We start from the raw sequence: 22,139 nt of genomic DNA on the forward strand, positions 1-22,139 counted from the left end.
GTTGCGATTCCTTTTTTTTACTTTTTCTTACTACTTTGTGCTTTGCTTTTTTTCCTTGCATGGGGACTCGGGCGCACTTTTACCATTCCTTTTTCCACTTATTGTTTCCCTTGGGAGGATTTGCATTTCAGGTCATCGTCAAGTTTGTATTCTTACTGTGGTCGGTGTGCAACAAGCGCTTGCACGGCGCATTCTTCTGTCCACTATTTGCGTTTTATCATCACCACCTCATACCCTTGCGCTTTCTTGTTTGCTATTTCTGTTTTATTATGTCTCTTTTCTTTTTCTTCGCCCGCGCCCTCTCTCTCGGTTGGCTATACGACTTTTCCAATTAGCTCGAGATTTCTTTTGTCAATGGCTTTGTGTCCGAGAGCTCGACGCGCGGTGTCGCCTATTTCAAACCGTGATTCCCCTTACATCCTATTCTGCGCTTTTGTCTCCTTTTTTTTATCAATGCATTTTCAACGCGAACCGGAAATGGAATTTTTGCTATTTACCTTGCGCTTTTGCAATTATCAACTTTCTTCCAACCTATGCTAGTATTCGAAGAAGTTCTCTTCTCTCCTCTTTAATTTCCCATGGCTTTTACTTTGCCCAAATCTCTTATCTCTTCTCTTTCCATATTTCCTCCCTCTCTCCCTCTCTCTCTTAGGTTTTCTTTCCTAAGATTTTTAATCATCCTTCGCTTGTCAATTGGATGGCATGGCTACGGGATATTTGTAGCCTCCATTTCTTATCTAATCCCACAAGCGTCAACGGAGTTTCCTCTTGCTTATTTTCCGCCCTATCACAGACTCCCAGCCACGATGGACAGACAAGACAAACGGCGTCCGGGGCCTCGGCTATCTGCATCACCTCGTCGGATGGTTGCATGGTGCATGTGGCAAGGGCATGGCAATGGGCATGGACATGGGCATGGACATTGCTTTAACGGCGAAGACGCTATAGACTCGCTCCCGATCTCGCCCATAATTTTCCTATCGTTTTATCTCCTCTTACTCCTCTTACCACCAGGCGGTTTATTGTTTCTGTGGCATTGCAGATCGTGAGGTGGGAGGTCGGCGCCATTGGGTGGGTGTTTGTTTTTGGGTCTTCTCTTCTCTTCTGTTTTGATATGATCTGGATGTGAATATATATAAAATGAGGTGCCTTTATTTTGATTTTTGTTTGCTTTCCTTTTATTAGTTATCTTCAATAAACTTTTATCGGAGTAGCCTATTTCTTGGTTCTCTTACCTGTATGATAGTAGTTACCACAGCATCATGAATTATACCAAACATTTGGTTAAGAAGGTCTTAATCATGTCAGTGGTTCTGAGTGGTCGTGCGTTGTGAATAAGACTCGGAATGGAACTTGAAGAAAGTTTACACACTCCTGCTTATTCTTTACTGTGTCTTTTTAGGTGGTTAGGTAAATGAGAAATTCATATAGATACTACCTAGGTAGTAACTTGGAAGGAAGTCTAAGTTCAAGTTGGAAGTGGTTTCCTATTAGTAGTACTAGTAGTACTAACTATTAGGCACTAACTAGTACCTTCAACCTTGGAGGTGAGACCAAATGATTTCAGACCTTAGGAAACCCTGCCGGGTTGAGATTCGATGATAGAAATTGAAAGCTCAGTGGACTTAATTTGAATATTTTAAGCTTACTTCTAAGGTTCAAGTTCAAGGACTCGGAACTGAAATTACTAGTATTATTGGAGATAGAAATATATAGCGTTGAAACCTCGGGAGAAATTCCAAAGCCCTGCCTTGTATGTTCAAGTTGGTCAAAAGACCATTTATACCAATAGAATACCCAATAGCTAATACCACCTAGGTGTTCGAAACTCATATTAGTAATTGTCCCACATATTTTGTCGTAGCTTTATTTGATTCCGAGTTGATCGCTATCTACATTTTCATAAGGTTCCCGGCATGCCCCATAGCTATACGAAGGTCACGTGACTCCACAACTCAAGTCAACTTTTCCGCACCGGAAAGTTTCTGCCACAAACACAACTCCAACCCTCACGACCTCCCATCCACCAATTGCCTCATTGGCTGTTGAGGACTGCTACACTTGCTGTATCATAGTACAGCAATTGGAACATCGCATTTAATATTGTTTTATTGCACGATTCCCGGCTTCCCCGGGGTCGTTCTCAACACATCCAAGATGGCCCCCCGGATACAGAGCCGGAGCGTGTCCAATCTTCTCCCCTACATCACAACTTCTTCCTCCTCCACATCATCCTCTATTCCCTCTCTATGCTCCTCATCACAATCCTCCCGTTATTTCTCTGCCACCCCGGCCCCACAGACTAAGCTTCGTCGGCAAATGTTTGAATGGCTTTCCACCCAAGGTTCCGGTCTCAAGCACCACACTCCTGGCGAGACCAACTACTTGAGGATGGCGGATGGCAGCCAGTCCAACCGACCGTTTCCGAACAACATGACCTTTATTAGCGAGACTGTCCTCAGCGAGGAGCTGCGAAATGAGGTTTATTTCCGCGTTAAGGAGCAGAAGAAGAGTCCACGTGCTGTCAGTGTCGAACTCGGCATTGACATGAACCGCATTGCTGCCGTGGTACGATTAGTTGAATTGGAGCGGAGGCAACGAGACAAGGTAAAATTTTTATCCCATCCCTTTCTTTTCTTCCCTTTGAAGTTCACCTCCCCTTCTTCCCCCCCCCGCCCCCGACGCAAAATGATGAGACACAAAAAATCGATTAGTCTTGAAGACACAGGCTTTGCTTGACTGGTTAAAACTCCCTTTTTACTGATACAATTGCTGTCATCCTACCTACTTTGGTTTACATATGCATGCATTACATGGTTCGGCGACATGGCTAACATATCCCGATCCGTCAGGGTAACCCTCTAGCATTGCCATACGCTCGTGCTGTGCACGAAATGGTCCCCACCACTCCCCTCGCCCAGGCCGGCGAGCGCCAAACCTACCACGAACCTATCAATGACCTCCCCGTCCACCCTGCCACTGGCGCCCAGATCTTTTACCCTGTACCCGAATCGCGACCTTTCACCCGTGTCGACGCTGGCCGCGTCTTCTCTGGTGCCCCAACACTTGAGAAGAAGGTCAGCGACAAAATCACACACCCCTCCGACTTGGTGGAAGACGTCATCCAGAAGCCTGGCTCTATCGAGTGGGTTGGAAAGGGTGACAACGCCCGCCAGGTCCTGCAGCCGGCGGATGTACGCATCCCGCACCCGCAGCTGGTCCAACTGGCCCGTGACCGTGCCGCGTTCCCCGAAGAGCGCCGTACTGTTACCCAGCGCCACGCGGAGCGTCTGGAGCGCCAGGAGAAGGCCGAGAAAGAGCGTGCCGCTCATGCGGCAGAGCGTCGTAACCGAAATACCGAGACGATTGAGCCTATTGATAGTCGCTTTAGCTTCCGCATCAAGGACGCTGTCGTCAGCAAAGAGACTGTTGGCAAGAATGGTCGTGCACCATGGGCCCCTGGTCGGCGCTACGGTGTGCCGACTAATGATCGCACCCGTGGCACGGTCAAGATCCCTACTCGCGTCAATGTTTAGGGTTAGTCTTGACGACTGCGCTTATTTGCGTCTTGAATCTCCAAGGAGATCTTTGTAACATGTACTTATACTTTCTGGCGGTGTTTCTAGTCGACCTTGTATCTATACCAACACTACCAACCACATCATGGAATCATATTCATATTCATATTCATATTCATACTATTTATATCCGCGTGTCATAATTTGCAATGTGCCGTCCCGCAGGGCGACCATTCTCCGAAATGGTATCAACAATAAACAACTTGAACTTGAATGTCCACAGTTCCCTAGACCTCCCAAACTCCCGAAAATAAAGACTGTCGACTTCGAAGTCCACTTGAAACTCATCAGTGAACCTCCCCAACGGAACGGCACCTCCCTCTGCCCTTTCGCATACCAACCCATCCAGCCAAAGCATCTGACTCGGGTTCCGAGGCCGGTTCCTGCGTGAAAAAGTCTCGAATGGAGGTCATGAGGTTCTGGGTCCAGGAAGTTGTGTTTGTATTCGTAGCCGATACCGCGGCGGTGGTTGTGGTTGTGGTGGTGGTATCACCACCGGAGACAGTCGGGGAGGGCTGCATGGTAGCCAGATAATGAACCTTGGAATAAGGCAATATGCGGTGAGCTGAAAGGAGGATTCAGAGGAAATACGAAAGAGCCAGCTGATCGAGAAAGCCCCCCCTTTGTGTAATATATCGTTTTCAAAGGGGACAGCGGAGCACTGGCAGAGGAGTAGTGGCCGATTTATTGAAGCCGGACTGAAGAAGCAGACCCAGAGATACTAGTACTCGTATGAACTCGGAGCGGGGGTGAATGTGAAGATCCGTACAAGCACAGCGCAGAGGAGCGAGCTGAGCAGGTGATATTTAAATGGCTTCTCATGCCGCATGAGACTTGCAGTCATGCGGCGCGGCCTGAACAAAGCAACGAATAATCATGTCGTACAATCAGCTCCAAGCGCCACTTTTTTGGTTTTATCCATGTCATCCAGCATGAGATGATCAGGAACCAGGATACTCAGATCTTGCTAAGTGCATACTAGTAACTATGTTCTCCTTACATACAGTACGAGAGAGTACCAGTAGCAGGGTAAACTTAGAGTCACAGATATCGGAACCTGACACAGTCACACTTCACATACCGCTCGATGTGCTTGGCATTTCTAGTCCTTTTCCCCTTCGCCTTACCCTTACCCTTACCCCCTCCCCACTGTGACCAAGTTTCTACGGAGTACCCCCAGGCTCAATACTGCCCGAATTTCGCAGCCGCACGAGGCCGGCCCGCTTCTGGTCGATCGTCGGGCTGCCTGGCCAAACCTTATTCCCCGGAAAGCTCAACCCCAACATGGTCCTGGTCTTTCACTTCTCATCTACTCCTATCCTAGGATTCCTGTGAGACGCTATCCGACGGGGCGACCAGCGCGGGCGCCATGGTCAATTTCCTTGTGACGAATAGCAAGGGCAGAAGTTCCCAGGCATGCGACAATTGCTTCCGACAAAAGGTGGGTGCCTCCCCCTCCATGATGCAAGAATGAACACTCACAACACCTACCAGATCAAATGTGACGATGCACAACCTCAATGTAATTGGTGTGCTCATCGAGGCATCGCCTGTACTTATGACCGGAAAAGGCAACGAGGACCTCGAGGGTCTTCTGCCCAGCGGTATGCCGCGTGTCCCCAGCTTTGGCGACTATCTTAAATTTTGACTGGCTGACCTGGAAACCGCTTCGAAAAAATTAAAAGTAAGACCAACAAGAGATTAATGAGAGTGCGTGAAACTGCCTCCCCACAGAAAGATCCTCAAAAAGAAGATCCAGGTTTGTCATATACCCCAAAAAGAAAATATCCCGTGTTCAAATTATTAAGATGCCTTGCGAGTAGAACCTTCTACCAACCAAGTTCAAGTTCGCCCGTTCATCCATCATGTTGGAAACATCAATCTCAGTGATGGCGCTGTTTTATTCTCACCCGAGGGCCAGAAATGGGTTGAGGATCTGACCGGCGAGAAAATGCCAGCAGATCTTTGTTTGGCGGCTTCGAGACCCTGGGAACGCGATCCAATCGTGGACACAGAGAGATGCCTCAACGCGGTACCTCTGGATAAAATGACTTTACCCGACCGAGAAACTATGGTTCAACTCACCAAGGCCTACTGGAACACTGTCCATAGTCGAAGTTGGCCAATCCCGGACGAGGTGTTTTTCCAGGACACTATGGATGTGGCGTACGGAGCCCGAGAGGAAGCGCCTTACCGAGTTCATACAGCAACGATCTGTGTATGGGCTACTTGGGCCTTCATCTCGACTTTTCCCACCCCATTTTCCGGAAGGCCCTCGGTGTTACCAGCTCCACAACGAATTGAAATCATGACATCTATAATGGCCTCGATCAACCTACTGCAACAACCCCACCTGGAGCTCCTGGAGGCCATTACGATGCTTGTGACCTTTCATCTGCTCTCGGGGAATGTCCAAGCCGGCATGATGAGCAATACAATTGCCGCACGCCACATTCTATGGCTCGGAGCCCACACGAGAGACTGCTACTCAAAAGCTAACACCTTCCTCTCCACTGGCGATGAAAACTTCCGACGCGACTACCATCTAAGAAACCTGTTCTGGATTTGTTACCAACAGGACAAAGAATTATGTATTCGCTCAGGGCAACCACCGGCTCTTTTCGAGTATAACTGCGACCTGAATCTTCCAACCGCCTACGAGGAAAACCTCAACTTCGCACTCAAGTTTGAACGAGATGACAATGTGGTTTATCCAGGTGACTTGCGGTTAAGCCGGATCAAGTCAACGGCATACATCGACCTTTACTCCCGACGAGCTTTGGACAAAAGCGATGCCCTCATTCTCAGCGGTATTCGCCAGCTAGATGTAGATTTGGAACAATGGCGCATGTCTATTCCGGCGGAGTATCGCCCAACCTTGCTCTTTTCACAGGAAGCCCGGAGACCGTCTGCACCTAACATCAGATCCCTGATGATGCGCCTGGAATATCACTATTGCATGGCCTATATTCATCAAGCCTGCGGACGATATGGAACTTGGTCTGGCATGCAGGGTCCGGAGATCCAAGGTGTGAATTCTAGCCTGATCCTTTCGATTGCAGCATGCCGTTCTTCACTTTATTATTTACTGGCAGTGGGGTATGCATTAGCTCCGAAAGATTTCTGGTACGAATCGCCTCCTCATCAGACTCATAAACATACCTAGGGCTTACCATCAGAAATCTAGGTTGATACTATTTTATCCCCTCTCGGCCATCGTGTCAATATTCTGCTACATCATCTCAAATCCACAAGCGTCAGAGGCGAGTAGCGACCTAGAGCTTATCGGGCAGATGGCGGTTCAGATTCGAGAGTTAGGGGAACAAGAAGACAAACTGAGCGGTGAACCTTCAAAATCAGAGCGAGCATGGAAGGTTGTCTCAGCTCTTGAAAAACTCGCGAGATGTACGATAGAGAAACATAATTCATGATTGAGCAGGTGCTCAAACTGTACAGGAACGACCAGTGTATTATACATAGAATGGAAGAAAGGGCGAGGATGAGCCGATTGCTTCTCGAATCCGAGTCTACCCGGTTATATCTCTATAGAGAAATGTGGTGGGCAGTGTAAGGGATGACTCTGACTTCACCAATCAATCCAGTATCGACTTTGCTAGGCAGCGAGGTTAACATGGGCTTTGACCCCGAGATTTCAAGATCGCCATGGATGCTGCTAATGTAGTTCCACATCAGAGTTGGAACAAGAGCAACCACGCGGTTGGGACCTTTCCGCAGCAAGGGACCAATATCGACCAAGGGCCTGGCAAAGTTCAACGTTTGAACAGGCTGCTCATTGACAAACAGCCTCAGGCCGTGAGAAATTTGTGGCAGCGAGATGTATGCCCCGTCAATCGGGGCCCAGTGCTGTTTGAAGCAGTTGGGGGCCATGGGAATTGTGTCGAGTAATGCCCGACGCCTGATGCGTTTTACAACCCAGCGATGTCTAGCCAAGATACCAAAGAGTTGAGATGATGTGTTGTGTTGTGCTTTTCAGCTACGATCGTCGCGTCTGACATGCTGCGTGGAGCCTCCCAATGCTCGGCAACCAGCTCCCAACCATTCAAAGAAAACGAAGACAAAGCCGCGCTCGCCGAGATGTTGAATGTCTTGCCATTGGAGAGTTTCAAGAGGTGGTCACTTGGAAGTGATCCAGTTTTGGCATGCACAGCCAAACTTCCAGAAGAAGTGACGTTATACCCCAAGACATTCGAGGGGACATGAACTGCATGCAACGGAGGCGTAGCAACTTCCAAAGCCCAGTCATTGCTGAAGGCGAGAATGGCAGTTTCATTAGGGGCGAGACTCAGAGGGATTTTTGTGGTTTGTCCTTGAACCTGGTAGCCTAAGAGAGCAGTTCGCTCTCCAGTCCAGCTATTGAGAATATATGGAGTTTTGGTCGAGTTGACAATAACATGGCCCATTGATGCACTTTCCGTACTGAAGAGAAAGGCGTAGTCCGTAGACTTGTCACTGCGTAGGATAGGATACCATGTAACATTTCTGGGAGCGAAGACCTCAACACGAGGGCGGATATCAAGTTCGTTGAGCTTTGCAGCGATCTGGCCATTCTCAGCAGTATGAACGTTCCGAGAGCCTTGGAGGGTTTGTAAAGCCTCTTGCACGGATTTCTGTAGTGATCCGTTACCACTGGTGTAATATCCCGGGAGTCCCCCACTGATTATAATAGGAAGACCGGCATTGGCAAGTTCTTGAATCTTGGAGACTGCTTCCAAAGTAACGATTTCTCGGGCGGTAACAACAAGGGCTTGGTACGCAGGTGATTCGGGAGCAAGCAGATTGTTTGACACATATGCCTGGGAGAGGTTAAGATTGGTAGGATTTAAATAAGAATAAGTGTAGCCGTTGTTGACCAAGTCGTCGCCAGGGTATATGGTGCTCAGCTGAGGATCCGTATACGACACTTTGTTGTAGAATGCAATGTCGGTTCGGGGTTGCCCTTGGTGAAGAATATACTGGTTGCGGATGATATAATTGATGGCATCTGGCATGCCTAGCGTCCATGCAGGCTGCTTGTTCATGTATGATTCAGAGAACAGAAGGAAAAACGCGAGATATCCTGGCAAGGTTGTTTCGTAATAGTCTCCCGTGAAAGTCTGCCCATGAAACACAAGTTGGTTACTCCCACCAGCAAATGCGCTGCTGATCTGACCCAAGAGCTCGAACATTGGGAGACGAAGAGCTTTGTTCAAATCGTCTCCTATTTCGTTGGAGATGACTGGCTTTTGGGCAACATTCGTGGCCCCAGAGAACTGACGATATCCGTCAATGTTGTTATTGAAGGCCGAAGATTCGCATTCCGGCGCGGTCACGCGGTCAATATTTGTTTCCATATCGATTGGCAGGTTATACGATATCTGTGCAGAATATCCTAACCCGAGACCTTCCAGCCAGGTTATTAAGGTTTCAAGATATTCACCGTAGCCTTGGGCCAAAGCAGCACGGAAGTCATTCAGAAAACCATTTCCCTTATCGTCACTCTCTAGCATACACTTGATGGATCCCGGATGAGATGGCTGAACGCCAAGGTTGTTGTTCCCGTACATTAATAAAGGAAGGTATTTGTGCAGTTGAAAGCCATGCATTTTTTCAAATCTCCGGGGAAGCGACGAAGACCAAGAGATGTTTGACTTGATCTCAATACTGTCTTCCCAGCCATATGTTCCCACTTCAGACAAAAGGAATTTGATCTCAGCGTCATTTAGGATATAATTTTCCCAAAAGTCTTTCGTGGTTTCGGCACCCCGGGCACTGTAATGGTCAACAGTGTAGGGTCCATTATCGAAAATAGTCCATGTGACTCCAGAAATGTTCCATATCCAGATGCCGCAGTCACCTCTGCGAGGAGACCAAGCCCACTGAATAATATGCTCCAATGCATCATGCTCTATGGGACTTCGAGGTGGGGAATCGCCGCGGAGTGAAATTGGAATTGAAATTGGATCAGATTTCGGTTCACATGGCGGAGGCGTTCACATCTTTATCCAAATTCATAATGTTGTTGACTGAACGTGGTTCTCCCTGGGTTCCCGCTTCATCATAGTCGGTGGAGAAAGGAACATCCGACCTGAAGATCTCAATTTATGCTTGAAAACGCCTTGAACTACTATGATCATCATACGTCCTGACCCGATTAACTAATCGGGATGGACACCTGTACCTCCTATACAGACTCAGAATGGGCTGGAAAGGAGGAGAGTGGGGAAAGTTCGAAATATTCAAGTTTCTGCGAATAAAACGTGAGGATTAAATCTATGATCTATTGGACAGCACATCGCTTCATTTGAGTCCAATCGCCGAGTAAATGTGGATACTCGGGATTTCCGAGTCAAGTCCGATTAACGGTCTGTGGTTTCGGGATCTGGCGAAAACAAGGACTCTTCATGGTTCTGGGGGCAGGGATCGTCACTGAAAACGTGGGGTGAATGTACCGGATGGTGCACAATAGATTCCCAAGATAGTAGGTGATAGTCACTAACTTTGGGGTCTTTCAAGATCAAAGAGGGCAAGCGTATCTCCATCGAGGTACAGTTCCCGATAGATCTTGAATCCGCTTTTTTGGAGAACCTTCATGCTTCCGACATTTACTTTATTGCACGCAGCGAATAATCTTTCCTCCTCTGACCCTGATCTCAATTGCACCGGGTCTATCCGGTCCAATTTCCACCACGCATTTATCAGTCCTGCCACAGCTTCACTGGCGTAGCCCTTGGCCCAAAAGTCTGGATGGAGACCATATCCAATCGAAGGAGCTGGAGCAAGGGAATTGATTCCAACTGTACCGATAACCTTTTGTGTGGGGTCTTTGGCGCTGATAATTGCGAAGTGAAATTGTTTGCCAACAGCTCCGGTTGCGTCGGGAGTCCGAAAGACCTTACTGGCAATGTTTGCTTCTGTTTCCTCGATATGCTTGTGGGGTATTTTCGGCCATCTATGTAGATAATTTAGCCAACGTTGAGCCCGGGAGCCTTCTACCTGGAAATGACCGGGCATCTTCCAAGACAAAGCAGGTCTAGGATGTGAACTTACAGCCAATTCGCTACGTCTTGTCGAGATCGAAACTCGAAGACGTGTGCCGCGTCGCTTGATCTCAAGGGACGCAAGAGAAGGTTCTTAGTTTCAATGACATCCAGATTTGGAGGTATGACAACTCTGACAGGTTGCTCCGGGTACAAAGTTCCCTTAGTGGGGACTTGCGATGCAGCTTTCATTATGTAGGTGTCAGATCAGTGTGGGAATGTGTTGCGTCGACTCTTTGCGGTAAGATGGTTCTTGATAAAGCCCAAGCAAGCGCAAAGATTGATATCCGAGGAGGGGGAGGGGGAAAGACTATTGGTTGTTTTGAGATTGACCAAGACTGGCCATGTTGAGTCACTCTTTCAGGTGCCCCCACTTTACGCGGCAAAGAGCCAGATGATCCAAAGAAGATACCAATAAACATAGCAGTAGGTTATATATCTGATATTACGTTGAGCTCCAGAAGTTATTTGCAAGATAGTGTACACTCGTAATGCATAATTGCATGTCTGGGATCGCGTCGAGCACTGACTTTGCGCATGCAGTCGCAATCACAGTCGCGAAACAGGAATAAAGCAGGAATAAAGCCACATGGTGGAGGAGATGAGATGCCTAGGAATTTCAGTCACTTGTGGTTTAAAGAGCCAGCAGTCTATGCACCGCCTTCTCTCTTTGCGTATTCCTCCTCCATGCGCTCCTCGTAGAGGCGATCAGCCTCTTCTCTGCTCAGAGTCCGATCTCCCTCGGCAAGTTGTGAATTTCGCGACGCATCACTGGTAGTGCTTGATCCAGATCCGAGGCCGTGGTTGCCATTGTTTGATTCAGCTGAGGAGCTAGCGGAGGCTGTCGCGTGCGTGTTGTTCTGGCGCTCCTTGTCCAAGATGTCGGCGGTCGGGATAGGCATTCTGGTAGTAAGGAGAGATTCGGTATCGGTGATTGTGGTCAAGGCAAGAGGTGCAAGGTAGGATGTGAGATGAATGGAAGCTGTAGATGGCAGAGAAGAAAGTGGTAGATCGTAAATTGTCACTTGTGCCTCCGAGTCAGCTTGGTACCGCCACGCGCGTGGCGAGAGCTCCGACGTCATTTCGTTGGTGGGTCGCCCAATTTCTACGGCCATTGTTGACCGCCCTGGTCTCCGCCTTCCCAAGGGGGACTAGTAGCTATTATTATGTTGAAGGCGGTCAACAACGATAGGCAATAGAGGGCCACTGTATGTACAGTTTTCATGCTAGAATTCTATTGATTGCCGATATAACTATCCACAAAACACTCAATCCCTGCTGCAAGGAATATCTTCATCTCTGAGCTCGCTCAACAGCCCATCTTCATAAACAGTCATTAGGTAAACATCAAACACCAAACATCTAAAACAAAATGGATCGAGTGTTCCAACATTTAGAGACGAGAGCGAACAGGCTTCTGAAGCTCTGTATCATTAGAATCCCCGTCAGCCAGCATCTTCTTCATGTCAGGATCGTATAGTGGCTCAGCCGTGATGGTGGCAGCAATACGTCGGCCAAAATACTCAATTTCAACCCCTGCCCCTTCGCCTAGATTCCCAGGTAGCCAGGCATAAGCAATCGGCTTGCGAACCGTATACCCAAATGCCGAGCTCGTCACGTAGCCAACAGCCTTGCCATTTTTAAAGACAGGTTCCTTGCCTAGGGACCATGGACCGGCCGTCGTCGACAGTCAAGCAGCGCAGGCGACGCACAGGGCTCTGTTTGGAGAGACGATCCACCGCAGATTTGCCGACATAATCTTCCCACTTGCTTGCTCGAATCATGTGCCCGACACCTGCTTCATATGGGTTATGCTCGGTGTTCATGTCGGTCCCATAGGTTCGGTAGCCCTTCTCTAATCTTAGTGCATTGAAGGCACCGCGACCAGCTGCGACAAGACCATGGTTCTTGCCTGCTTGGAAGATAGCATCCCATAACCGTTGACCATATTCGGCACTTGTTTGAATCTCCCAGCCGAGCTCACCGACATATGATTTTCGGAAGGCAGTTGTTGGGATGCCGTTGATGATTGCATTCTTCACACCAAGATAAGGCAGACCCTTGTTGGAGAAATCGTCAGAGCTGATCGTTCTGATCACATCCCGGGCACGAGGTCCCCAAAGGCCGATGCAACAAGTGCTGCCAGTGATATCGCGAACTTGCACCCACTGCCCTTGGCGGCGGGCTTCACGGGAGATATAGGCCAAATCGGTAGCAGTATTTGCGCCTATCTGGAACACGTTTTCTTCCAGTCTTGACACAAATATATCACTGCGGATACCACCTTGATCGTTCAGAAGAAGTACCCAAGATATGGTGCCTGGATTTGCGGCAATGTCACCAGTTGTCAGTCGCTGGAGTAGTCTAAGAGCCCCAGGACCCGCAACTTCAAATCGATGGAAAGACGTCATGTCAAACATCGCAACAGCATTTCGTGTCTTCCATGCCTCCGCAGCGACGATAGGTGAATAGAATTGCGAAGACCAGGAATCTCTCTCAACAGGCTTCCATTCAGCTGGAAGGGAATTGAGGAGCTCTGCATTTGCCTCGTACCAAAATGGACGTTCCCAGCCTCCAAGCTCAAGGAAATATGCGCCAAGATCCTTCTCGCGGGAATAGAAGGGACTGGTTCGAAGTGTTCGAGGGGATTCCTTTGGCTGTAAAGGGTGTAGGATGTCGTAGATCTCGACGAAGTTTTGTTGGGAGGTTTCGCTGACATAGTCACGGCTGAGTTGAATTTCTTCGAAGCGAGTGAGCTCACACTCAGTCATATCAATCTGAGAGCGGCCTTCAGTAAGGACTTCGGCGAGCGCACGGGCAACACCAGCTGAGTGTGTGACCCATACAGCCTCGGCTACATAGAAGCCATCTAGGTTGGGTGCCTGCCCGAAGACGGGTCCTCCGTCGGGGGTGAACGAGAAAACTCCATTGAAGCCATCCTCAATCTGAGTACTCCGTAAAGCGGGGAGGAGTTTCTGAGATTCTGTCCAGGCAGGAGCGAAGTCTTCTGTGGTGAACTCGAGGCGAGAAGGCATGTTCTTCTCGTCGACATTCTGAGAAGTGAGCCCTAAGGACGAAGCAACGACTGGCATAGGGCGATGGCCATAGTAGCCGATTCCGTATTGTCCACCATGCTCACGGAAATATAGGTCCTGATCCTGGTGTCGAAGGATTGGGAGGGTTGCATTCAGACCGTTTGGTTTGTTGTTGAGGTCTCGACCGGCGAGAGCGGGAACGGTAGTCGTCTTTGCGTACTGATGCGCGAGAGGCAGCAAAGGGATCGGCAAACCAACCATCTTGCCAATCTCAACACCCCAGAATCCAGCACAGGAAACGATTATATCTGCAGGAACGGTTCCACCAGGGATGGTCACGCCTGTCACCCGGCCATTTGCACGTTCGATACCAGTTACGGGAGTAGAGCCGAGATAACGGACACCGGCTTTGCTAGTACGTTCAATAAGCAGCTGGGTGGCGCGGGCTGCGAGCGCTAGACCATCGCTAGGGATATGCAAGCCGCCGAGAACCATGTCTTTATTGAGGTGAGGGTACATTTCAAAGCACTCCTCGGCACTGACGAGACGTGCATCGATTCCCCATGACGAAGCGTAGCCATGCTTTCTTTTGAGGTCCTCGAGCCTTGCAGGGGTTGTCGCCACCTCCAGCCCACCAACTTGATTGAAACAACCCTGGCCGTCTTTCTCAATCGATTGAAGTTTCTGGACCGTATATCGAGCCAAGTGTGTCATCGTCTTGGAAGGGGTGGTCTGGAAGACGAGGCCGGGGGCATGTGACGTCGAGCCACCAGGCATGTGCAATGGGCCTTGCTCGACGACTGTGATATCGTTCCATCCCCGCGAGACCAGCTCATCCGCGAGGTTGGTACCAACAATCCCGGCGCCAATGATGACAACACGCTGCGTGGAAGTCATTGTGAAGAAGCGAATGATTAGCTTGACAAAGCTGCGGAGAGGGCTTCTCTTATGTATGCGCCTCACAACAGACCCAGAACTTTCTTGATATCGTGCGGGGGAGGGGTGCTTCCCCTCGTAGATCATGCGATGATGATATAGCTATCATCCTATTGTTCCTACTGTGGGTAAAGTAGTCCAGGCCCCGCATCGGCTCGGACGGTAGTTGGATAAGTATACCGACCCCAGGTAAAGGGTTCCTTTTCCCGAATGAGTAAAAGTGGAGTCTGATATGATAAACAAGACTGGTCCTTTATAGACTCATAAAAATGTTCAACGGTAGCTGTTTTGTGGTTTCAATGCTGTATAGCAAAGCTCGCGAAAATTGTGGGAGTTCCATCAGTTCGAAGCTCAACAAGTGCCGAGGGCGATCAGTCGATAAGAGCTTGGACCCAGTATACATCCTCGACAATGGATGAGGTTACCATTATCGGAACGATCCCGGATGAAATCGATTGGCTCCCCAAAGGCCTGGTGTAGCAAATTAAAGTCAAATGACCATTGGCGTCCGGAGATCCGCCCGTGAGCCGCTCACGTGTACGGGTGGCAACCCCACGTTCGGATCGGAATTGACTGCTTGCAGGTATCTCTATTTATGCTCATTGGATTATTACTGGAGTTCATTATCCTTGCTTATCTATGACCGGCTAAGAATAGTATATCTCCATCAGCCAGTGGGCAGTTATGCGTTTTCGTGGGCTTCAAGTTGGGAGGGTACTAGTTAGTAGGTATACTACTAGTAGTATTACCTATATCTTCACATCATATAGTAGTACTTTTGCTACTAGTACTAGTATTTGACTCTTTCTCTATTCTTCTATATTGAAATCAACAACAATCCGAGCAGCAGCCTCTCCTCTCTGTAATTTCTGCACAGCCTCCGGTAATCGATTAATTGGATGAACCTCACTTATCCGGCGAAGGAGGCCTCGCCGTGCGAAATCTAATGCGGCCGCCGTATCACTCCGGCTACCAACGAGAGTTCCCTTGACAGTCAAGTTTTTGAATATGTACTGACAAGGGTCCACATTGAGTGTCGTAGTATTTATTGGTGGTATTCCAGTGCACATCACGATGGCCCCAAATCTGTCACCAGTGTATTTGGCGCAGGTTCTATACGCAGCAGGAGCAGTAACAAACACACCATGTGCCCAGACCCCATCGGCGATCTTAATAACAGCCTCGGGTGCATTACCTCCTGGAAATCGATGAATGCTTCGGCTCCCATTTCGATTGCCAGCTTTCTCTTCGAATCGCCAGTATCAACCACAATGGGACGCATCCCCATAACCCTCGCCAACTGTGCACCTTGGATGTCGACCCCACCACTCCCACCAAGACCACCCAAGAGCCTGGCTTGATGCCAGGTTCAATCAACGATCGATACATGGTGCTTGCACTGCACATAATAGGCGTGGCGATCTCATCCGGGACCCCATCTGGGATTGAAGATGCACACCGAGCCGGTTACAAGATATACTGCTGATACGTCCCTTTTGGAAGACAAATCGGCCACAGAACCGAATTTAAAAGAAGGGGTTTATTTTTGCTATTCCTCTCACCTGGTGACATCAGCCCTGAGTGAGCTGCAGAATTGCAGTATGTCTCCTTGCCACCCCAACATAGGGCACATGACTCGCATGTACTCATGATGGGTTTCACCCCGGCTCTGTCACCTAAATTAATCCTTTTCACATTGATTCCAATTTTAACAACCTCACCAGCACCTTTATGGCCTGGCGAGCGTACCCGAAGGGACATGGGGGGGAAGTCCCATGTCACCTTTCATCAGGTGTATACCTGAATTACAGAGACCAGTGCAATTCATTTAATCAATATATCATCTGATCCTATTTCATTAACTAAAAGTCAGACTTTTACCTCTCTTTATTTGCTGGTATAAGACATTTTTGATTAAGTTGATCTCACCGAGTTCTGGGACCGGTACCATTTCAACTTTGACGTGGAAATCTGGCCCTTCATTTACCTCCACGCCTGCTTTGCAGTGTGATAGAATATCGAACATTGGTATATTTTTTGCTTCGTACAAGTTAACCGGCTTTTAAAAGGGAGTTGTGAATATGAAATATCAGAGTGCGATAAATAGCAAGCTGAAGGGACGGAAGTCGAATGCTATTGGAATGCTTGTCAGCCACACAACGGTGACGCAGTTGGGGCGTCACTACCCAACAACAGATTGGCTGGTATCATTGAGGCATAGATCGGCCAAACTTCAAACCCTTCGATCGCGTCCAGGCCCTTCGCGGCCTCGGCCCCCGCAGAGAGAAGCTTTTGTCTAGCAAGTGACCTGGCTACTAGTATTGCGAGTGGCGTGCTTTCTTTCCTGGTTGAAGGATCAGATGAAAGAAAGAGTATACAAGGGTAAAAAAGTCCCCAGAGGTCAGATAATAAGATTTCTGGTGCTAAGAGATAAGATACGCTTCTTAAAAGCAGCAACGTCCCAAATCCCTTCGAAATAAAACATATCAGGCATTATGGCCATTCGGTTTGAAAAAATCAAAAGAAAAGTCCCAGCCATTTCAACCATAAATAATAACGAAACAAACAAAGGCTATAGCGAACGTATTATACATTTGGTCCATGCCTGCTGCGTGGTAACTGGTCAAGTAACATTCCCACGGTCACGCCACGGCCATCAACTTATGTTCTGTAAAGAAATAGTACTGTTGAAACCCGAGTGGCTCGAATCACCTCTTTTGGGCCAGTCCCTACATCCCTAAGGGCGAATTTGCTGGTTTTCAGGCTTGTCCTGACCGAGGTTGGGTATCGTGGTTGTGGCTGTGTTTTCGTATTGAGGCAGGCGTTGCGGGTCATATACCGGAGGCGGGTTGTCCAGTGTCTCGGAGTTGGCTCGTCTCTGTGGATTATGCATTTCTACATTATCTCCATTTCGAGGCTGAGGTGTTTGCCTTTGAGGCGCCATCCAGCCAGTGCCGTAATACGGGCTCAGCCCTCTGTTGCGACGGCGGCGGGCGATAAATCTAGAAACCAGGTTAGCAAGCATGCTTCTTACACCATAGATCCACAGGGTACGTACGTGAAAAGAGCGATGCCAGTGAAAACGAGTACAGCAATAGCGACTAGGACAACCCAACGTCCCCAAATGTACCAATCGCTTCGATAACAGCCATCGCTCCTATAATAATACCCTGAAAGGCAGTCGCCGGTCGCCATGCTTGCAGGAAAGGAAAAGTAGAAGTAAGAATTTGTGGTGGGGTTGGAAGTGTTGGAGGCTCGATTGCGGTTTGGTGGATGAAAGGCTGATAAAAAGGACTCTAGAAATGGCCTGTTTCACAATCCGTTGGTAATGTAGAAGGAGATGGGAAGAAATTGCTTGCGATAGTAGTAGGTATAGGACATGATCGTTGCTTCTTTATAAGTTGGCTTCTGGATTTTCTTTGAAAGAAAATATACAAATCAATCTGACAAGACATCATGATGGATGGGGCGCATGTCCTGTGTGGTGCGGGAGGCTGTGCTTTAATTCCAAATAGCTACCGCTATTGGCATCGCCGACTTCTACTAGTACCAGGCGAATAGTTACCGTAAGCAAGCCACTATTTTACCGTATCTGGAGAATGCACTGGTTCGATTATGGATCCTGTCACTGTACTGAGCCCCTTGTTGGAATGGCGCAGCCTTAAAACACTCAAAAAGGCGTATCGCGATTCGGAATTTGGCCTTCTCTGCACTTATTAGCGAAAAGTCCCAGTGGCCAAGAATTTTTTAAAATTCGCGAAATAGGCGTATACAATTTCCGCCGTAATCGACTCGAACTTAAAAGATTGGCATCATGAGCTGTCGTATTTGATCACCTAATACGACAATCGATGATGCGCCCTTGGCGGCCCACTCCCCCAAAGATCTAGTTAGGCGCAGCCCTGGAGATCCAATAGGAAGAATAGTCAAGATATTGTCCCTTTCGAATTTTCAGTCGTCTACTAGTATTAGTAAAGTGTCGAATTGAGCAGATCTACCTTGCGGTGACTTTGGGAACATTCAAGGCCTATCAAATTTGGACAGAATTTCATTCAATCTACTAACTATGATGTAGATAATGCCAATGACGAAAATTTGAACTAAAACTAATCAGAGGAAATGTTCGTCACAAGATAATCATCTGAAGCCCAAATCACAATTCTTTTGGCTTTCCTGAAAGCGCAAAGATATGACCATGGCACATCGGCAGTCAAGAAGATCTCCTACTACTCATCCAATGTCAAGAGAGAGAAAACCTTTCGAAGCCTCTGATCAGTTCGGCGGCATCAGGGACAAAAGAGAAGAAAAGATTTCACAATATAGATTGGAATATTAGGGACGACGTTAATCAATATCCCATCACTAGTTCAGAAGCATCTACTCCGATCAATTTAACTTGAAAACGCCCACTCAACATAGGGTTGGTTGATCAAATATACCAAAGGAATTGATTCAAAAATGGCGCAGCAACTGATAAAGCTAGACTACCCCACTAAGCTGTAACCCATGTGGTGAAAATCGCGCATCAGTCCGTCACTGAATCCTTCCACAATAATGCTCATGTGTGCCCCGCACCGAAATCAAGGTAGGAAACAAAACAAGAGAAAAACTCCATGAAGATAAATAAAAACGCCCGCTATCCTATCCCATGGCGAAATAGAGTGTTATAGAAGAGTTGAGATGCAATATGTTCGTGCGTGCAGATCCGAATTCGGGAAACAGAGGTATATGGTGGGGATTTGATGGCCAGGCGATCAAACGTCGTCCATTGTGCCGGCGGGCTCTTCGCCACCAGATTCATAGCTACCTGCTGAGCTGAGTTCGTCTTCTGACTCGGTGTCTTCACCCGCCTCGTCTACAGCTTCTTTACTGGCATACTTGGAGACGTATTCTATGCGCTCTAGTTAGATCCTAGAACTGGATGGTAGGGTGACTGCAATGCCAACCTTTCACTTTGGCTTCATATGCCTTAGGCTCCCGCATCATTAATGCGGCAGCCTCTCCATTAAGGGGGTCTGACGGATTGGGGTAGCGGAGTAACTGTGGCAGGAAAACCTCGAAAATGTTGATCATGTCGTACATGGGTGACCATGTCTGGTTGATGACGTCGAGGCAAACAGAGCCAGATCTGCAATTTGAAGTTAGAACCCCATAGTCAAGATGCGGTGCTGTGGAGGCTCACAGCTCATCGATATTGGGATGGAAAATCCGGTTAACAAATCCAATACTCGGACTCTTGTAAGGGTATTGGTCAGGCAATTCCACATGGATCTTCCAGTGTCCGCCAGTAAACGGTGCTGGGAGAGTTAGCATGATGTGATCGCCGACCATTATGAGCAAGCCTGTACATACTCTCTTCCGGGCCCTTGAAGCGGACATAGAATTCCTGCCTGTATCATTATGTGAGTCGTTTCCTTGGCGATGTTCGCAGGCGCTTGGTACATACACTGGATGGGTTTTTAGTTAGCGAAACTGAACATGTGACTAGCCGAAGGGCCATAACAAATTTCTTACTATTATCGTTCACCAGTGTCACCTCATAGTCACTCATCAACCTATATAGAAGGTCAGATATGCTTCATAGCCCAACTAGTATGTCCTTCGTTCAATCGTGTATGGCGGGTTGTGTGGGGGAGGGGGATGGGCGAGCGTACATCCTAGATTGAGAGTTAGCATAGGTGCCCAAGGAGTTGCGAGGAAGCTTTGTAGAGCATACTTCATGACCTATAAGAGTAAAAGAGTCACTGATTAGCGACTGCGGGGACCGTGGGAGCTTATCTCCAAGCGCTCGAGGGTACTCACATCGGTCTCGATTCTTCGTTTGGGACTGCTCATGATGGCGGCGTGGAGGGGTAGGGATAGTTTTCCAGCAATGGCGAACGAAGTAGGTGTTGAAGCTGCTGGCCTGCGAAGTGGGGGCAAGCTTGGTCGAGGGCGTAACCAGGAGAAATGGAGAATGAGGTCACCGCGAGAATAACCGGAGGTGGAGCGGGGGAGCAGAAGTAGAAGCAGCGGTAGAAGTAGAGACGGCGAGGGGAGGACGAAGGGGCAGTAAGGATCTCCCGAACTAGCTAGATATATCCAGCAAGTTATTTCCGAGGTATCAGTAGCAACAATGAGAGGAAGAAAGAGAAGGGAAGAGGGGGTTGCCCATTTGGAGCGTAGCAGGTGAACAACGGATGACTCAGCCGGGATCCATGGATCAGAATACACGCAACTTTCCACTTTATTTTACCTTGTATTCCTTGGATATCCAAAGATATTACTTTATATACAGGCAGAAGAGAATTGTGCCCAACTAGCGGCTGGGTACTAACTAGATGTTACGTGGCACCTTGTACACCAACTCAATCCTGATGTGTTGTACTCGCACACGATCAAGTCTGGACCGGCTAACCACAAGAGATGTGAACTATGCTATAACCTTGTATTAGTTCGTATGGACCTTGGACAACCTTAAGAATATTCTTGTGCACAATCTTTTCATATTTGGTGATTATAAAGTACCTCCAGGTATACTTTCTATTCAATCCTTGAGAGGTTTGGCATATATTACTCGAGGCACTGGTTTTGAAGTCGACCGATGGCGGCGCTTGGGATTTAAGCTCCAACGTAGATCAGCTGCGGTTCTGCCTGTCCCTGTCTCTCCCCGCCCAAACCTAACTTCCCCAACTCCCCCACCTTGACCCTCCGAACATTAAACACTTCGTTAGTCCTCTTTGGCTTTTGGGGCAAGAGCATCGACATGGATCCATCATCACCATCAGAGCGCTCAGCTCGCAACTCTCCCAATCTGTCCAGCGGAAGCACTCTCAGCCACCGACCCAGTCCTAATATAGGCAACACCAGCCGTGAAGGACAACGGTCAGGGCCAGACTCTCCAAGCCTGGAAACTCCGATACCAGACGACGAACATGGCGCAGATTTACCAATGAACATGACGGCATCTGTTATGCTGACTGGTCTACCCCGTGATGCCCACCAAGCATTGGCTGACGTTGAGGCCATTGATGCTGGCAAAGGTATGACCGGACGATTCTTATCTGATGCGCCCACCTTGTCCCTTCCTTATTTGTTTTCCCCTCCCTTTATGCATGCATATTGCTTCTTTTTGGCCGAAGGCTGTTTTATTCTATCTGTTGAACATTTCCGACTAACGTCCCCTAGTCACTGTTCGCTTTCAACCACTTCCATCCGCCCCAATACTCAAGAATCGGGTGTTCAAAATTAGCGCCTCTCAAAAATTCGAAACTGTCGTTAAGTTCCTTCGAAAGAAGCTTGACTGTAAAGATACCGACTCCGTCTTCTGCTACGTGAACAGTGTTTTCGCGCCTGGTTTAGACGAGGGTGTCGGCGGGCTATTCAGAGTTCGTCCTCTACCTTTCTATTTGCTAGATTGACCCTCTAATGAATTACATCGCAGTGTTTCAAAACTGATGATCAGTTAATTGTTGCTTATTCAATGACGCCGGCATTCGGTTGAGCCAGCGCTCCAACAATGAGACCCTATCGCACGGAACTCATGAATGAACTATGTACAGATGCTGTTTGAT

The 22,139-nt window shown here is 48.3% G+C and overlaps 12 protein-coding genes across 12 annotated transcripts; 3 read left to right on the forward strand and 9 right to left on the reverse strand.

The window, feature by feature from the left end:
• Window positions 1–2,157: 2,157 nt before the first annotated feature.
• Window positions 2,158–3,536, forward strand: N7481_005643 (mitochondrial 37S ribosomal protein mS45; the record flags this gene model as incomplete). The annotated part of the gene is made up of 2 exons (XM_057264862.1): window positions 2,158–2,607; window positions 2,853–3,536. 2 exons carry the CDS (start codon window positions 2,158–2,160, stop codon window positions 3,534–3,536), a joined length of 1,134 nt encoding a protein of 377 aa, XP_057122582.1.
• A 166-nt stretch (window positions 3,537–3,702) lies between these two features.
• On the reverse strand, window positions 3,703–4,099 carry N7481_005644 (uncharacterized protein; the record flags this gene model as incomplete). The annotated part of the gene is made up of 2 exons (XM_057264863.1): window positions 3,703–3,854; window positions 3,916–4,099. 2 exons carry the CDS (start codon window positions 4,097–4,099, stop codon window positions 3,703–3,705), a joined length of 336 nt encoding a protein of 111 aa, XP_057122583.1.
• Window positions 4,100–5,085: 986 nt separating this feature from the next.
• N7481_005645 (fungal specific transcription factor domain-containing protein) lies at window positions 5,086–7,009 on the forward strand (the record flags this gene model as incomplete). Its single annotated transcript, XM_057264864.1, has 3 exons — window positions 5,086–5,182; window positions 5,426–6,704; window positions 6,766–7,009. 3 exons carry the CDS (start codon window positions 5,086–5,088, stop codon window positions 7,007–7,009), a joined length of 1,620 nt encoding a protein of 539 aa, XP_057122584.1.
• A 112-nt stretch (window positions 7,010–7,121) lies between these two features.
• N7481_005646 (uncharacterized protein) lies at window positions 7,122–7,466 on the reverse strand (the record flags this gene model as incomplete). Its single annotated transcript, XM_057264865.1, has 1 exon — window positions 7,122–7,466. One exon carries the CDS (start codon window positions 7,464–7,466, stop codon window positions 7,122–7,124), a length of 345 nt encoding a protein of 114 aa, XP_057122585.1.
• A 38-nt stretch (window positions 7,467–7,504) lies between these two features.
• Window positions 7,505–9,181, reverse strand: N7481_005647 (uncharacterized protein; the record flags this gene model as incomplete). The annotated part of the gene is made up of 1 exon (XM_057264866.1): window positions 7,505–9,181. The coding sequence occupies one exon, from the start codon at window positions 9,179–9,181 to the stop codon at window positions 7,505–7,507; it is 1,677 nt and encodes a 558-aa protein (XP_057122586.1).
• Window positions 9,182–10,070: 889 nt separating this feature from the next.
• N7481_005648 (GNAT family N-acetyltransferase) lies at window positions 10,071–10,807 on the reverse strand (the record flags this gene model as incomplete). Its single annotated transcript, XM_057264867.1, has 2 exons — window positions 10,071–10,527; window positions 10,626–10,807. 2 exons carry the CDS (start codon window positions 10,805–10,807, stop codon window positions 10,071–10,073), a joined length of 639 nt encoding a protein of 212 aa, XP_057122587.1.
• A 458-nt stretch (window positions 10,808–11,265) lies between these two features.
• N7481_005649 (uncharacterized protein) lies at window positions 11,266–11,517 on the reverse strand (the record flags this gene model as incomplete). The annotated part of the gene is made up of 1 exon (XM_057264868.1): window positions 11,266–11,517. One exon carries the CDS (start codon window positions 11,515–11,517, stop codon window positions 11,266–11,268), a length of 252 nt encoding a protein of 83 aa, XP_057122588.1.
• Window positions 11,518–12,008: 491 nt separating this feature from the next.
• N7481_005650 (GcvT family protein) lies at window positions 12,009–14,547 on the reverse strand (the record flags this gene model as incomplete). The annotated part of the gene is made up of 2 exons (XM_057264869.1): window positions 12,009–12,245; window positions 12,283–14,547. 2 exons carry the CDS (start codon window positions 14,545–14,547, stop codon window positions 12,009–12,011), a joined length of 2,502 nt encoding a protein of 833 aa, XP_057122589.1.
• Window positions 14,548–16,410: 1,863 nt separating this feature from the next.
• On the reverse strand, window positions 16,411–16,612 carry N7481_005651 (uncharacterized protein; the record flags this gene model as incomplete). Its single annotated transcript, XM_057264870.1, is given in 2 exon segments — window positions 16,411–16,448; window positions 16,468–16,612. 2 exon segments carry the CDS (start codon window positions 16,610–16,612, stop codon window positions 16,411–16,413), a joined length of 183 nt encoding a protein of 60 aa, XP_057122590.1.
• A 711-nt stretch (window positions 16,613–17,323) lies between these two features.
• Window positions 17,324–17,781, reverse strand: N7481_005652 (resistance to Congo red protein; the record flags this gene model as incomplete). Its single annotated transcript, XM_057264871.1, has 2 exons — window positions 17,324–17,588; window positions 17,645–17,781. The coding sequence occupies 2 exons, from the start codon at window positions 17,779–17,781 to the stop codon at window positions 17,324–17,326; spliced, it is 402 nt and encodes a 133-aa protein (XP_057122591.1).
• Window positions 17,782–19,340: 1,559 nt separating this feature from the next.
• N7481_005653 (E2 ubiquitin-conjugating protein UBC8) lies at window positions 19,341–20,421 on the reverse strand (the record flags this gene model as incomplete). Its single annotated transcript, XM_057264872.1, has 8 exons — window positions 19,341–19,477; window positions 19,533–19,714; window positions 19,769–19,883; window positions 19,939–19,972; window positions 20,033–20,141; window positions 20,241–20,243; window positions 20,303–20,310; window positions 20,389–20,421. The coding sequence occupies 8 exons, from the start codon at window positions 20,419–20,421 to the stop codon at window positions 19,341–19,343; spliced, it is 621 nt and encodes a 206-aa protein (XP_057122592.1).
• A 910-nt stretch (window positions 20,422–21,331) lies between these two features.
• N7481_005654 (ubiquitin-like protein ATG12) lies at window positions 21,332–22,069 on the forward strand (the record flags this gene model as incomplete). The annotated part of the gene is made up of 3 exons (XM_057264873.1): window positions 21,332–21,608; window positions 21,754–21,953; window positions 22,010–22,069. 3 exons carry the CDS (start codon window positions 21,332–21,334, stop codon window positions 22,067–22,069), a joined length of 537 nt encoding a protein of 178 aa, XP_057122593.1.
• Window positions 22,070–22,139: the final 70 nt, after the last annotated feature.

The sequence above is a fragment of the Penicillium waksmanii genome, assembly GCF_028829765.1.
Source record: "Penicillium waksmanii strain IBT 27052 chromosome Unknown utg000005l:1.0-5232799.0:1.0-5237142.0, whole genome shotgun sequence".
Taxonomy (NCBI): Eukaryota; Fungi; Ascomycota; class Eurotiomycetes; order Eurotiales; family Aspergillaceae; genus Penicillium; species Penicillium waksmanii.